At 38.7% G+C, this 16,687-nt stretch overlaps 1 protein-coding gene across 1 annotated transcript; it reads right to left on the bottom strand.

Annotated features, from left to right (window-relative positions):
* Positions 1 to 11,409: 11,409 nt before the first annotated feature.
* LOC114062224 (arg8-vasotocin receptor-like) lies at positions 11,410 to 16,286 on the bottom strand. Its single transcript, XM_027893440.1, is given in 5 exon segments — positions 11,410 to 12,548; positions 12,550 to 12,596; positions 12,628 to 12,640; positions 14,065 to 14,201; positions 15,229 to 16,286. Coding segments are annotated over 5 exon segments (1,158 nt in total). The 5' UTR covers positions 16,139 to 16,286; the 3' UTR covers positions 11,410 to 12,497.
* Positions 16,287 to 16,687: the final 401 nt, after the last annotated feature.

The following is a 16,687-nucleotide window of genomic DNA, read 5'->3' as shown; positions in this document are numbered from 1 at the left end:
CACATAAGCCTAATTCGGATGCAAAAGTAAAGACTGAGTCATGATTAAATCGAGTACAGCAGGAAAGTTCTTGCTGGTTTGCAAATGCGTATCACTCAAGTGTGCTTGGGAAACATAATAAGCAAATACTAAGTTTTTAGAAAATGGAAAATAGACTATATGAGCTTCCTTAAATTCTCCATCAGTAGGTCTTGCCTAGTTACAAACACAGGGCTTTGACTTAAAATGGAATGGAAAAAGTTTATCATCTGTGCAGCATACTCTGATGGACAAGTCCCTGTGCAACCTGAACTAATCAGACCTGTTCAGAAGGACAGTATATCTAGCAAAAATATTCTTCAGAATCTCAGTTGGCTGTAACAGCATAAAGGAGGAACAAAAATTAACACAGATATATAGTTGTAGAGGGGTTATAATACTCTCTGTATTTGCAGAGTGCCCACTCATCTCTGGTCTTTTTCAAAAGGGTTGAGGGGTGACACAGTGATCTCAGATCATTCTTCTGAAATCTATGTGTGCCCAGTTCTTTCATATTTGGTAGTACACTGGGTCAACTGTTTTCTCACAGACATGGTCGATTAACAAGTGCATATTTTTTAAGCTAAGACATTCACAACAACATTGCAATTAATTCAAAATGAGAAGAGTCTTTCAATTTATTGAAACATAAAATTGAGAACTAATCATCTAGGTTCATTTTTCAGGTGAATCCTATTTACTTTTTCATAAAGTGATAGTCTTTCAATGAAAAACTGATCATTTTGACATCTTTTCTTACACTTTTTTTAGCTGAAACCTTTCACTCAAATTGAACCAAATACTCCAACTGATTTGACTATCTCAGACAAAGCCAGCAAAGTCCATACTCATCTTCTCATAGAGTGTCAAATGATGTACAGAGACTCCCCTAAATGCCTTTATTAAGATAGCTATTAAAAAATGAAATACTTTATACACATTTCTCTGTCAATGTTAAAGGAAAGTTCAAAGTAATCCTTATCTCAAATCTGAGGAATACCCCAGTATGGAGGATAGAGGGGAGCTGCTCTGATCTCACAAATACCTACTCAAACCTACCCATTTTCCTCAAGTAATCATGCTTGACCACAAATCCACAGCAAATATTCCATCCTGCTGCTGATTTTGTTTGGACCAGTTGCCCTATCTTCATCTTCAGCCAAATCCCAGGGGCTCTGCCTCCACCATGCCTAGTGCCTGAGCTGGCTTCCGATTTCCAGTGCTATTTCTTCCTACTTTTAGCTCTCACTGGTGGCTGAACTGGGGCGAATACCACTACCAGTCTACTACATTGCTAACAAAAACAATCCAGCATAGTCACAATCAAATTCAGGGGAAAAACTACTTTTCACTGTTCACTTTCTTCAAAGATCAGAGAAAAGCCCTGAATGCATAATTGGATACTTAGTAGTTTGAGAAGCCTCTGTTCAGTTAATTGCAATTCCGTATGACAAGTATGGCATACTTAATGAAAATAGAGATAATATATTCACACTTTTATTTAACACTCGGTTTCTTTGACCTAGGCTGGCTTGTTAGGATACTAAAGTTAGAACTGAGGCAACATTACAAGCTTCACATTCTTAAAATTTGCTGTGGTTCCCATTTAAGAACACTTTATGGACATATGACATGTTTCTTAGAATAAGCCACCAACATGCTTTTCCAAATAGACATATAAGAAAATAATGAGATTTGCAAGAAATTTTGTATCTGAGGCTATGAAGCTAGGTTGAACGTCTGAGGAAGTGCACTCACTGGTATCCTTGGGTCCACTCCTGTTTATTCTCCTTGATTATTGTATTTGCACTACTATTTAAAGAATACTTCTGAGGTTCTTCCTCCTTTCCCCCATCTCATTTTTTTCTTGTCTTACCCATTTCAGTCCCACTTTTCATATTCAGGAAGACAAATAGAAGTGGCTCTGAGAATGAGAATATAGTATAACTGATTTGTAGTTAAAATAATGCCTGTAATTAATCTCTGTTCTTTGATAAGCAAGCTGTTCTTTTAAAGACTTAGACTGCAAAGATTGCTTTTTTGCTAAAATGACACATTTCTTGGCTGCTTAACCCCAACACTATGGGTAGATAAGATACACATTGTATATTACACTGCATTGTGACTTGAAGATATAGTGCAAGGGGTAGCTGATGTAGGCAGAAAGAGACGCACTCTCATTTACTTGCTAGCATTAATTCTTAGTGTAGTGTTGCTCTTTGGGACTCGTATTTTTGTATCTGGGCTGAGACTGCTGAAGGACAGGACAACAGGAAGTTTTTGTGTTCAACGACTGATGTATAGAGTGAAAATCAAAAAGCCAGTGTTAGGAAAATATTCACACTTTTAGATTCCTCACTGAGTGAAAAGGATCCATAATTTCTCTCTTTGGTCACCTGATAGTGTGGTATCTAGTCTTTAAAAAAGTGGAGAATATTTTCTGGAAGAAATAGTTTATCTGTTTATACAGCACTCAGTAAAATCAGATTTAAGACTGTTTTAAAGGTCTTCTTTCAAAGTGTGGACAATAAGGAGATAATAAAGAAAATAATTGTTTTATATAATGGTCTCTCCCTGTCTGACAAATATATTAGTGTGGACCAAAAATCTATTTATATGGACACATACCCCTTGCAGAAGAATAAGATGTGTATCATCTTTTCTTTCAGAAATTCTGTAGAGCATGCCAGTGATCAGGGCAGTCCCTGAGGGCAGTTCTGAATGGTTCTTCGAGACCCTTGTATTACTTTGAATTCTAAGTTTTCAGCCAGACCTAAGATGAAGTGGTAAAGATGGCAGGTTGTTGTCAGCCACTAGATACTCATTAGCTCTGACAATATGATTCAGTCATTGGAACTTTAATTTTGAACAGAACACTGTCAAACTTTAGAAAAAATCCCAAGACTTAGGAAGAAAGAGCTGCCAAGTTTGTTCAAGCAGCAATCAACTTCAAACCACAGGCATACAAAAAAAAAGTCACATAAACAGCCTAAAATTTGAACTGTTCTTCTGCCAAGGAACAAACTACAAACTTTAATAGTTATTATGTAATTTGTAGATGTTCTCAGGGGCGTAGGAAAAAATTGGCACAGATGTTTGCGTAACTGTGTCATACAAATTGGCATTGTTCACTGACCCTCAAACCTATATTTTCATCTCTCTGTTACAATCTGCTGTTCTGTAGCATATGTGCTGCAGAAAGCTTGGTTAGTCACTGCCTACTGTCTACAATCTGTGCTTCCTTAAGCGCATTTGCTTGGTATTGAGACAGGCTGCAAATGTGCCACTCAATTACACAGCAACCCAACAACTGGCAGCACACACAGACACTGGGCTAACATTGCACAGCGTGGGAATGGCTCCTAAACATCATCTGCACGTGACGCATTAAGGTATTTGATAATATTGTTTTAAAGCCTGCTCAGGGACAAATAGTCCCATTTTCCCCAGATCACAAAGGAAACCACAGATTTTCACATGATGCAGCCTTATGACAAACCACGCTTTAACCCAGATAAATGAGACAAACTTCTTGTTCATAGAGTTGTTGTATGATTGGGCAATAATCACGTTTGCACTTTACTGTATTTTTATTCTTGTACTAAGTGGTGCAGTTCTAAATAGCCTAAAACATAACCAAGCTTTTTAAATATTTCTTCTGAATGGCAACTCCTCCTTGCCTTTATGCTAAATGGAAGATTTATTTGTTTCTATGTCTAAAGGTGCATATGCACTTTGTTTCAAACCTCGGTTCAGATTATTTATTTATTTATTTTAATCAAGCCATTTTTCTGACCTGTCTTGTTCGCTGATGTACATAAAATACATGAAGCACTTTCCTCTGTGGGTGATCTTTCACATTCTGAGTGTGCAGCATACCTGATGCAGTACAGTCATACCAGGTCTGTGTGGACACATTTAGGTAGTAGAAAGGCTGCAGAGGTGGCTCTTGCGTAAAGCTTTTAGAAGCTTCGCCATGTCCAATGCAACCAGTGCCAGCTGGCTCCAAGATGGACCTGCTGCCGGCCAGGACCATCAGCAAGGATGGTAGCACCCCCAGGACAACACAGTTTAGGTAGGAGGAAAAAAATCAGCAACAGCATCCAGAGGAGGGGAGTGAGAATACATGAGATAAACAACCCTGCAGGCTCCAGGGTCAGTGGAGGAGGCGGGGTAGGTGCTCCAGGCACTGGAGCAGCTATTCCCCTACAAGCCTTGGTGCAGACCATGGTGAGGCAGGTCTTGCAGCCCATGGAGATCCATGTGGAGCAGAGATCAACCTGCAGTCCCTGGAGGACCCCATGACAGAGCAGGAGGATGCCTGAAGCAGGCTGTGGGAAGCCTATGCTGGAGCAGGCTCCTGGCAGGACCGTAGTCCCATGGAGAGGAGCCCACACACAAGCAGGTTTGCTGGCAGGATTTGTGATCCTGTGTGTGACCCACACAGGAGCAGTCTGTTCCTGAAGGACTGTACCCAGTGGAAGGTATCCACGCTGAAGCAACCTGTGAAAACTGCAGCCTGTAGTAAGGATTCCTCCACAAATTAGAGGACTGGGCAATCAACAACCATAAGAAGTTCAACAAGGGAAAGTGCCATATTCTACACCTGGGATGGGGCAACCCCAAGTGCACGTACAGACTGGGGAATGAGATGCTGGAAAGCAGTGTCATGGAAAGGGATCTGGGGGTCCCAGTTGATGACAAGTTAAATATGAGTCAGCAGTGCCCTGGCAGCCAGGAGGGCCAAATGTGTCCTGTGCGGCATCAGACAAAGCATCACCAGCCAGTCAAGGGAGGGGATTGTCCTGCTCTGCTCTGCACTGGTGTGGCCTCACCTTGAATATTGTGTGCAGTTTTGGGCACCACAATGTAAGAAAGATATTGAAGTGTTAGAAAGCATCCAAAGGAGGGCAATGAAGATGGTGAAGGGACTTGAGAGGAAGCCGTATGAGGAGCAGCTGAGGGCACTTGGTCTGTTAATCCTGGAGAAGAGAACACTGAGGGGAAGACATCATTGCAGTCTACAACTTCCTCATGAGGAGGAGAGGTAGACACTGATCTCTTCTCTATGGTGACCAGTGACAGGATCCGAGGGAATGGCCTGAAGTTGTGTCAGGGAGGTTTAGGCTGGAGATTAGAAAAAGGTTCTTCATCCACAGGGTGGCTGAGCACTGGAACAGGCTTCCAGGGAAGTGGTCACAGCACCAAGCCTGACAGAGTTCAAGAAGTGTTTGGACAATACTCTTGGGCACATGGTGTGACTCTTGTGGGGTGGTCCTGTTCAGGGCTAAGGTTTGGACTTGATGATCCTTGTGGGTCCCTTCCAACTCCTCATATTCTGTGATTCTGTGGTTCTGTGACTTACACTGGAGAAGTTTGTGGAGGACTGTCACCTGCAGGAGGGACCCAACATTTAAGCAGAGGAAGAGTGTGAGGATTCCTCCCCCTGAGGAGGAATTAGTAGCAGAGATGTGTGATGAACTGAGGGCAGTTCCTATTACCCATCGCCCTATGCTGCTGCTGGGGACAAAGGAGGGAATTCAGGAGAGAAGTTGAGGCCAGGAAGAAGGAGGGAAGGGTGCAGGCAAAAGAAGTTTTTTTAGGATTTATTTTTTTCTGCATTACCCTTCTCTGGTTTTGGCAATACGCTGAGTCAATTCCCCAAGTCAAGTCAGTTTTGCCCATGTCTCCCTGTCCTTATCTCAACCCTTGAGTCTTTCATTCTATTTTCTCTTCATTGTCCAGCTGAGCAGGGGAGTGATAGACTGACTTTGGTGGGCACCTGCCAATCAGGTGGTGTCATCCCACTGCAACAGTGAAGTGAAAATGTTTTTGCCACTAATGAAAACTTCTCTAAAACACTTGCATTACCTTTACACCAGAGGAGTGAGACACTTTAAAATAACTAGAATTAATAAAATTAACAATAATTTTTAGATTTCTGGGGCATTCCATGAAGAGCAGAATTTAAAAAAGCAGAGTTTAAAACACTTGTCAGATAGAATTTTCAGAATTATTTCCATTCTATTTTTCTATTTTTATTATTATAAGGTAAATAATATTTGATAACAATATGGAATTATACACTGATAAAATATTAACTATGAAGGTAAAGGTTACCCTAGTATATTATGACACTTTTCAGCTACTTAGTATACTCACAATACATTTTCATAATGTTCAGTACTAAATAAATATTGAAACTTCTAAAAAAAACAACACTGCTTGCACAATTCCTTTCTCTTACAGAGACAGAAATTTCATGAACAGTTTGAATGCAGTTCAATTCTGAGACTTTTGTATGAATCAATTTTACGTTTGCCTCCAGGACACAAATCCATGCATAAACTTGTAATTGATTTCTTAACCTGAAGGCAGAGAAAATATTTCAGCTCTGGAGGACAGTACAGAAAAATAATCAGAGTATTATAACATGCACTTTACACCACATCACAAGATTAAATTTTAATGTATAAATACATCTATATCTGACATGGGTATTTTTATTAAAAATTATTGACTTACCTTAGAAATCGATTTTAAAAATAGTATTTTATAGCTTTCTGAGGGGTAGTCCTTTTGTGCCTCCAGATATTTTAAGACAGTGTACCTAAAATACTTTATTTCTTTTGATCAAAATCCCAAGTTAACTCTTCATCTGATATCAATGATTTAATTCTATCTTGCAGCCTTGGTAGAGCTTAAAATTCAGTAGGATTAGTCAAATTCTACATTTATGATATTCCTCTCATATTCTTTGATTTATAGAAAAGAATCTTTAATAAAGGAAAACCTGAAGCTACTGCATTAGTAGATAACTCAGCTATTCAATCAGTCTCATTCCTTCCTTTCAGTGACTGAAAATATAATTTTTATAATGTCTCCAGGTAATTAATACAAAATTCAACTCCTTGTGGCATACAGTCCTTGCTTAAATTGCAACTAAGATGAGCTTAACTGTCTTGTTCTGAGCAGAACAAAATCCCCATCATACAGTAACCCCCTTCTCTTGCAGAGTCATTCAGGAGTTTCTACCAGAAGTATCTGACTAAGGTGACATTGTGGGGAAAGGAGTCAAAAGATAAAGAGAGCTACACATCTAGATGTTCCTAAGTTGCAGAGATGCAACTATGCATTTATCTCCTGCTTTTATCCCCATGGAATAAGGAAGAGGTGGAGGTGAGGGGAGTGCTGGGCAGTGGAGCACCTCTGACCTCTGGACTCCTGAAATACCCAGTGGCATCCCAGCAGGACTTGTCCACACAGACATCTATACCTTCTACATACTCACTTTTAATGTGTTCATGCCCAGATGGATATTTAGTGCACCGTTTCATGATACAAAAAAAAAAAAGCACAGAAAGTAGTTAGGGATATGCCTGTGCTAATGCCTTCAATATCGACACCACCTGAGATACTTCTTGATCATTTTGCCTGTTTCTGTGTATATTGCCATGGGCAGACAGCTTTGTTAATAATACACATGGTCCAGTTCTGATCATCTGTTGTCATCACTGTTCGCAACATAAACACAACATGCTTTAGCCATACAGTATGCACCTTCAGTGCATGTGCACTCTTAGTGCTAACTTACTCCTATTTGGGGAGCATTTGGAAGGGAAATCTAAAGACCGGGTATATGCTGGGCATGGCTCATCCATGATCCACAGGAGCAGCTGTCGAGCAGTCCTAAGGCAGATCCATGGCATTAACTAGTTTATTATGCACATGCATACTGACATTCAAGCACGAGTGAGGTGAGAGTCAGTCTCTTTTCCCCGGTAACAAGTAACAGGACTGCACAAAATGGCTTTAAGTTGTGCCAGGGGAGGTTTTGATTAGATATTAAGAAAAAGCTTCTTCACTGAAAGGGTGGTTAGGCATTGGAGGAGGCTGCCCACAGAAGTGGTGGAATCACCATCCCTGGAAGTGTTCAAAAGGTGTGTGGATGTGGCACTTGGGGATACAGTTTAGTGGTGTGCATGATGGTGCTGGGTTAACGTTTGGACTTGATCTTGCAGGTCTTTTCCAACCTTAATGATTCTATGAGTCTGTGATTCGAGAGCTCAAAGCGTTTGACTTTCCATGATATCGTTCTTTTAACACAGTCTACATGAAAGGATCATCCAATCCAGTATTATTTCTCTGTGCAAATGGAAACAAAACAAGTCCAAATGCTTGGAAACAATAGTGTTTTTCACCTCATCTTTCAGAGCAAATACATTAAACTCCAAGACTCAGCACTCACAGGTGCTGAGGAAAAAACAAGTGTTTCTTTTCTCACTTATTTTTGTGTGAACAGATAGTTACAGCTAAACACATATCATCTCAGAACACGAGATGGCATGATTCATACTCCTAATCAAGAAAGGATTATCAATATGAATCATATTCCCAGCAGACTGCAACTGGTATATTAAACGTATCAATAAGCAGTGTGTTCACATCTTGACTCTGCTTGCCAGAAGGCTTGTATTCTCCATGATGAAGTACAGTTTTTCCCATCAGTAAGTCAAAAGCTGGAGCCACTCTGCATTAAAACATCTGAAGCCAGACATCTATTAAAACATTCAGAGACATGGGCAAACATTTCTAATACACTGTGATAGCTGGCAGAAAATTTATTCCTGGTATCTCTTCAAAGCTGGTGATGTAGATAATAAATAAACTCAAGAATAAGCTAAAGAATACAAGAGTACTCTCTTAAAGGAAAAAAAAATTAACACATACATAAGTAAAATGTATAAATATGAAACACTTTTTTATGTTTTGTGCCAAAATTCGTGTTAAGGCACTTTCATGGAATCCAATACACAGCAATATACTTGGAACCAAAGAATATATTTATATAAATAAATAAAAATAAGTAGGAACATCGTATATAAAGGTTCCACATGTGATCTCATGCCTTTTAGATTATTTCAGCTTTAGAACCGGTCTACATACATCACACTGTGCCAAATCTATGCTTTGTTTTAAAACTTATTGTAGGTTATATGCTGATTTATTTTAAAAAATCATGATGATGACTATGATGGCAATGACAATGATGATGACAAAATATCAAGTCTTCCTTGCTTCTTAATATTTGTTACTATATCAATTGTCTTGAAAAGTCATTGCTGTGATGTAAGAAGATGTCTCTCCAGTTGTATCCAACTCCCCAACCACAACCTCCAGAGATCTTCAAGGTCAAATGTTTTTGTCTGGCATTTTTTTCAGATTTCTTTTCCAAATGGTATTGCAATGTTTCCTCCACAAAGACCTACTGATTCCTGTGTTGATAACTCAGAATTCAGGAGATTTGTTGCTAAAATCTGGGTAATATACAATTTTAACAAGTTTTGATATACTGAATTGGATGCAAGAAACATAAATCCACAATTCTGAAGGTCTTTCAAAGTGTCAGTCATTATAGAAGAAAGCACTTGATGAATACATTTGAATATGTTTGCACTGCATCTCTAGGACAACACCTGGATGGAAAGGCCTTTGGTTAGAGTTTCATTACCTTCAAAGTTCATTATGGAGATGGATGATATTGGTTAAATTATTTGCTATGATCTACTGGTGGAAAGCATATGCTTTGGACTGCTGTGCTGGCAAAAAAAAAAGGAAGCAAAAGCAAGTGTTTGTGGCCACTTAGTTTTGCTCCTAAAGACTGAAGAGAAAAAAGAAAATAAAATTTTACAGAGGGCTTGTAAAAATGCCCAGAATTTGCCCTCTTAATGAGATGACCTTCAGAAAGTCCTCAAGTGGCAATAGCAGGAGCATTATTCAAGCCGAAGGGAAAAATACAGCTCCTACCATTCTGTTTCAGAGAGGCAAAGTGAAGACAACTTGGCATACCCCAGCAACAGATAAGGGCAGGTAGAACTTGGGAACTGTACTGCAGATCATGAGGTTCTACTTGGAACTGTGAGAGCATAGAGGGGCCTGCTGCTGACATACATAGGATTGAAGAAGTAGGATTTGGAATGGCAGTTGGAGTTTTCATGTGGTAGCAAAGATCACATCAGACTTTTTTTTCTGATTTTCTAACAGCAGGATTTCCTTTCAATTCAAATCTATATGGATCAGCTATGGATCATCATATATGGATCATCCATAGAGAATAAATAAACACTGCTCCATAGAGAGTGACATTTGAACTGTTTGCAACACTGTTTTGCTGCTTTATGAGCAATCTCTTTCATAATCATGGATGTTTCCTGTAGATAGCCAGGGCATTCAGAACCAAACCTCTACCTTATGGAGTCAGAAAATGCCTTGCTTTCTTTTTTTTTTTTTTTTCTTTTCCCCTCTAAGGAATCCAACGCAAACTGAATTTGCCTGAAAGAACTGAGTAGCTGGATCATCTTGTTCTGCTTTTGTCTGCTAATGCTACCCTTAAGCCAAGAATAATTAAAGTATGCAACCTCTTGAAGATACTTTTGTCCTGGCCATGTGTTGGAGAACTAGACAACACAGTCACGTCTGCCTCACAGAATAAAGTCTGCCAGTTCCAGCTTGGTTCTCCACGTCGCTCTGCCAGTCTTCCCCCAACAATGCAGAGACTGGAGCAGTTTATTTGACTCAGTAACCGGTTCCTGTTGTCAGAACTGAATGATCAAAGGGAAATTGGCAGGACATTAGTTTGGCACCATCACTAAAATTTGTCGGCATTATTTCATTGAAAGGTTAAAAAGTTTAACACCTCTGGCTTCAATATTTATCATTTACAAGAATGTGAACTGGGACTGACTATGCAAATACAGTAGTAGTTCTGTAGAATAACAGAATTATCAAAATACACCATTAAGAATGCAAAACACATGTTGAGATTTTCCTTTTAGCCTACTAAGTTGTTTTTTGTTTTTTTTTCTGCAATAAATCTATACAGAATAAATAGATTACATTGTCTTTGATTCTTCTTATCTGTACTGCAACACATAAAATAATAATGTTTAAGAAAGTATCTAATTCCTTTTACTGAACTGTGCCTTTCCCAAGTGGCAACAAAACCCTGGAAAGTCAAAAAAAAATCCCCACCCAGATAACCAGAAACCATATTGCAGTGCCAGCATTAACAACATAGCCATTCACTTCAAGAGTGGCTTGTACACTAGGTATTTTTCTACTCAGAAATTATTTGTGTGAGAAAATAGAATCTAGGCTTTGATGAGAAAGACTTTCATCTGATAACTGGACTTTTTTTATTTTTATGGGCTTCCACAGTGCCTCCAGGGACTTGTACATTTGAGTTTCTGATTCTCCCATATTGACTAAACACCCTGGCCAGATGACACTGTTGTCCCACTGTCAATCCTCTCTCTTAATGAGATAATCTAACACCTGTTGAAAATCTAAGTGACAGTCAACTGGAAAAGATATAGTCCAAATGAAGAATCCAACTCCCCACTGAGTGTGTTTGTCACTGCTGACCACGGGGTAGGCAGGGCAGGTCATTTAGGATAATGAATTCCACCTGAAATATGCAGCCCAATTCATTTTGCTAAGAAAAGAAAGCAGGAATACCTGTGTTCAAATACCTCCTGACACACTGAAACTAAAAGTGTCCATAGCCTGTAGCTTGTACCATAATATAGTAACATTTATTTTTCTCCTTAACACCATAACTGATCTCAGGGGAAAGAAAATGAAAAATCAGAAAGAAAGCACTTGAAAGACAAAAATATAATTGTTTTGAACATTGCAAATAATGAACAACTGTTACTGAATTTAAGAAGTTCTGACATTTCATTCAACAAATGATCAAAATATCTGAAATACAGTCAGTTAATATTGCTCTCAGACTTTTAAAGAATAGATTAAGCTACTGTTATTTAAGCTACCAGCTCTACCAAATTCTTTATAGAGCCAATAACAAATATATGAGCAAAGCAGAAATATAAGTAGAAGTTACACTTTTTAACTTTAACTGGAGGCCAGACCAGGTGGTGTCAAATGGCACAGCTTCACTGCTGAGTCTCAGCAGAACTGTGACTCCTGTCAATTCTGGATCTGGATGACTCTTTGCACATGATTTGAATGCCTGTTTTTCTTGTAAATGAATGCCTTAAGAAGAGTTTTGCTGCAAATACAGTTGTAGAGTGACAGGTAATTCCTTGCAACATTTCTGTTTACACCACCTTTCAACACTGCACGTTCTACTATGCAACTAACTGCAATCAACAGAACTAGAAAAACTTGAAATCCCACCATTAACCATTATATTCAGTCATAAGGGAAAACCTAACTGATTGTAAACCTAATTGATTGAAAGTCTTAGAGAGTAAGTGAATGGCTGAATATAACAAATATCCTATCAATAGTATGGATCGTGACTTGGATGTTCTTACCCCAGATAAGGACACTGCCACTTAAGTTAGAGAATTGCTCCAACAGGGAATTTGTTGTGGGGTAGAACTAGTAATTATTAATTAAAGAGAGGGAGAAAACAGAAGAAAAAATATCAATTGCAATTTTTATAAGAGACTTCATAGACTCTTCCCATTCCTGTCTGGCTCTGGTACTGCCTTCATCCACCTTCCTCCTCTTCCTACTTGCCCGAGATCTGTTCCTCTTGACAGGTGGACTGGGACACTAGCTTTTCCCATCACAAACGACAGCAATATTTGGTCTAACAATACAGGGAATAGAAATCATAAAATATTCAGTCATATCATCACAGATTAACCTGAAGCGCAACTATTCACTGTACAGCAGTACTTCTCATAATCTGATCAGTATTTAGTTTAAATCAATATTTGAATATGATTTAAAGACAATTAACCCCCCACAATTTTATAGTTTTTCCACTGATATTTGAGACTGCTAGCATTCAGAAAAATGACATGTGAATAGCACTGCTGAAACACATCATGTATAACATAGACAGATGATACGCAAGTGTCACCAAAGATCTCTGTGAATGCAGCTCTATTCTCACCAGAAAGAGCCTTGCTAATATTCCTTCCATCCTACTCTGATTAGATTGCAGACACTGAAAGGGAATTAGCTACCTGCATATAACACCCACAAACCAGCAACCAAACAGCATTCTGAGATAAAAATATGCAGATCTATTTTTACCACAAAGGGAAATAATTGAATTTGAGCCTGAAGGGGTTCTAAGCACACTCAGCCAATAAATCGCATGCCAGAACAAAGAGGTCTGAATACCAAATGAAAATATACACTCCTAACACCCATTTTAGTTAAATTATGTATATGCATGTGTAAGAGGTGTAGGGAGGTGTCCAGTTAACTGCTTGCACATCAGGGAATGCATAAAAGATAAAATCCTATGGTGTGAAGCCAAAAACCTCAACTGCTGCTGTGTTGCTGATACCTGCCATCCATAATGGAATTTGAAAGTAAAGTAGTGAAGTAGGTGATGTGTTACAAGCACAACAAATTCTTTTTCTTTCTTTTTTTTTTTTTTATTTTTTTAATTATATTGAGCAGCTTGGCATTTTATAAGTGTATGTAAAGAATTAATTTAAACCAGGTTCTAGTAATAGCTGGCAAAAGATTTTTCTGACATTGTGCTGCCCTTTTTAAGATTTGTTAGACTGTCCCCCAGTCAGACCAGAATGATGAGCAATTTCTTGTTCAATTTGAAAACAGATTCAAGTTTAGTTATGTCAGGTTCCTTTCCAATTTCGTCTCAGTTTGTTGAACCAGTTAGTTACAAAATGTTGCTACTTAGAAATGCAGAATCACAGACCAGAAAGCACTCTTGGACACAAAACATATAAGATGCTTTTTTTTTTTTTTTCCACAAGATTTCATTCTGATAAGACAGTGGCGATGGAAGCACTGAGTCTGGCTTGCACAACACAGAAACTTCCTGTATATGCTACAGAAATGCAGAGAGATATATTTGTGCAACTAAAGACAATTTTGCAGGTTCTTTATCCACAAAATAAGGGATGACCATAAAATATGGATATATACAAACAGAGGGAATGTAACAAAACAACAAAAAGCATTCAGTATTTATGCAGAAATATTGTTTTCCTCAGGGTCTCTGTCTACAAGGTGAATGCTCCCTGTGATTACCGATTCCTCTTGAGCTGAGGTGTTCTCCACTTGCTTATTTGTGCAATATGGAATGTGGCCACAGAAATACATGTAAATCCATGGGTTGGTGCAACTATTTAAGTTGCCAAGGAGCATGATAATGGTGAACGCTGAACCTAGAACGAAAGGAATAAGAGAGTAAAGAAACACTTGTACAAATAAGTACCATTTTCACAGTCTGCTTCTGTCTGCTGTACCTATTCATATATTAAAGTTAATCTAACAGTAGAAAATTGACATTTTAATGCAGTTTGCAATTGCTGAAGATACGAAGCACACTTTATTGTATGCATTTCAGAGTTAAATAGTTCTGTGTAGCTCTTTTTTGATGTAGCTGCATTAAATTTAAGCTTTTCTACAATTACAGATAGATACAGATAAATACAGATATAGATGTATAAAAATGTATGTAGAATAAGATTCAAAGTCACACTGACAGGAATAATTCTTAAAACAAAGATCAGAAGATTTTTTTTATCAGACAGAGCTATTATCTTCTTTTTCCTTTGTTTTTTTATCTCTGAGTTTAGAATAGGTGAATTTATACAGTCTGCCTTTCACAAAGAAGCAATAGTATAAGTTTGACAAGATTAATCTTGTTTACAACCTGACATTCTTTGATAACTCTCTCAGGCTTGCTGTTTAGCTTTATAAACCTCTGGTTTACAACTTCCAATGCTACAGTGTGTACTACAGAGATTTCAACAATTTGATTTCAATATTTAAAAACAATCAGATGTCTTACAACATCACTCTTCTATCCAGTAAATAAGAAACATTTATCTCATTCCTTTGGATCGTTAATTACTTCTTTTCACCTAGAGAACCCAAATACTGTTGCTATACTACCTAAGACCTCTAAAAATTTGAACCTTTGTGGGAGCACATACTTTTCACCCCACTCTTCATTAATCTTTAAATTGTTAATCACACAAAACACACACATGGTGTTTTGATGACATAACACATTAAGTTCCCTGTACCTAATTAAATAAATGAGATAACCAATCCAGAAATTTCTTTTTAATCCTACTCAGAAGATCACATGTAATTCTTACACAAAAGCAAAGTGCAAACATAAAGCAATTGATGGCAATGTGCTACCTGCTATGCAGTTAGGAATGAGGAAGGAGAGTATCTTACCTTCAGTCACGACACTGGGGAACCACACAGACCACAGCTGCGCAATGAAGAAAGGTGACCAACAGAGAATATATGCAACAACTGTCACCACTGTCATTTTTACTGTCTTGATCATAGCCTTTGAAATACAGTTCACACTGCTTGCTCGGGATGGCAGGACTCGCCTCTGATTTGTTGCTTCACATTCATTCTGTTTTTTCATGTACATATTTCTTCTGATTATTTTGCAAATCTTAACCTGGCATGTGATAAGGATGGCTGAGGGAACGAAGAATATAACTACAAAAATCCAAGTCACATATGCCCTTGGGCCCCACGGCTGAATAAATTCACCCCAACATTCAAAGATACCTGGAGATATTTCAGTCTTAGAAAAGATAAATACCTGTGGTAGGCTAAGAATCAGTGCTATAGACCAGCTGGTGCAAATGGGGATGTTCCAGAGAGCTCTCTTCTTTTGGAATGTGACCATAGGGTAACAAACCGCTTGATATCTGTCCACCGTCATGACCACTATCATATAAGTAGAGGCAAACATGCCCAGCAATTGTAGGTACTTGATAATTCTGCACAAGAAATCTGGCCCTATGAAAACATCTGTAATGTCCCATATGAGTTGAGGCAGCACTTGAAAAAAGGCTACCACTAAATCAGCAATGCTGAGGTGAAGCATGAACACATACATCCTAGAGAGCTTCTTTCTTCTTCGCCACAGCACCAGTATGAGAATAAAATTGCCCACTGATGCTGTCAAAAATATGACCCCCAGTACAGCAATCTCTACTTGAGCTAATTGTTCATCTCTTTCTGGTCTTCCAACAGGATCAGACTGATTTGTCAAACTCGGGAATCTGTGAGGACTCTCGGTCTGATATGTGCTATCCTGCATAGGAAATGAAAAATTCTTCATAGTGCTCAGAAGCTACTTACAGTAGCTGCCACTTACAGCTCAGGTTGACAGCTGTGAAGCACCTGCTGGCAAACAAACCAGGCTGGGGTCCGAGTTTCAGTATATCTTCAAGCAAAACTCCTCCTGCTTGTGCAAACTAAAGCAGTGGGACCTGAATCTTGATGAAATTCTGTCTTGCTGTTGTGCACAAAGGCTTTATATAGGCTCCCAGCAGACAGAGTCTTATGTAATTGCAGAGCCCTCGGGTAGGCTGCAGGGACTGCAGCCAATGGCAGACCGAGACACACAATTGGGGGAAATATATAAATAAAAGGCAAACTTCAGAGGCTCAACATGATTCAATTACTCACTTCAGTCAAAACCCTAACTTGTAAATAGCTGTGGCCAAAGTCATTCTCAAATGACCTTCTCAGGAGACCTCTTGCAAAAATTTTTCTACGCAAACCAGAGAAGCATTCTTCAGATGAATCGGGAGGAATGCTTATACATAGAAAAAAGTTGGGTCCCTGAGCTCAGGCATGTCATAACTGCAACTCCTTGGGCTCCTGG

Source organism: Empidonax traillii, unplaced genomic scaffold (genome assembly GCF_003031625.1).
Source record: "Empidonax traillii isolate 1590-97213 ecotype Southwest subspecies unplaced genomic scaffold, ASM303162v1 scaffold388:size1278207, whole genome shotgun sequence".
Classification (NCBI taxonomy): domain Eukaryota; kingdom Metazoa; phylum Chordata; class Aves; order Passeriformes; family Tyrannidae; genus Empidonax; species Empidonax traillii.
This window is presented reverse-complemented; position numbering and strand designations above follow the sequence as displayed.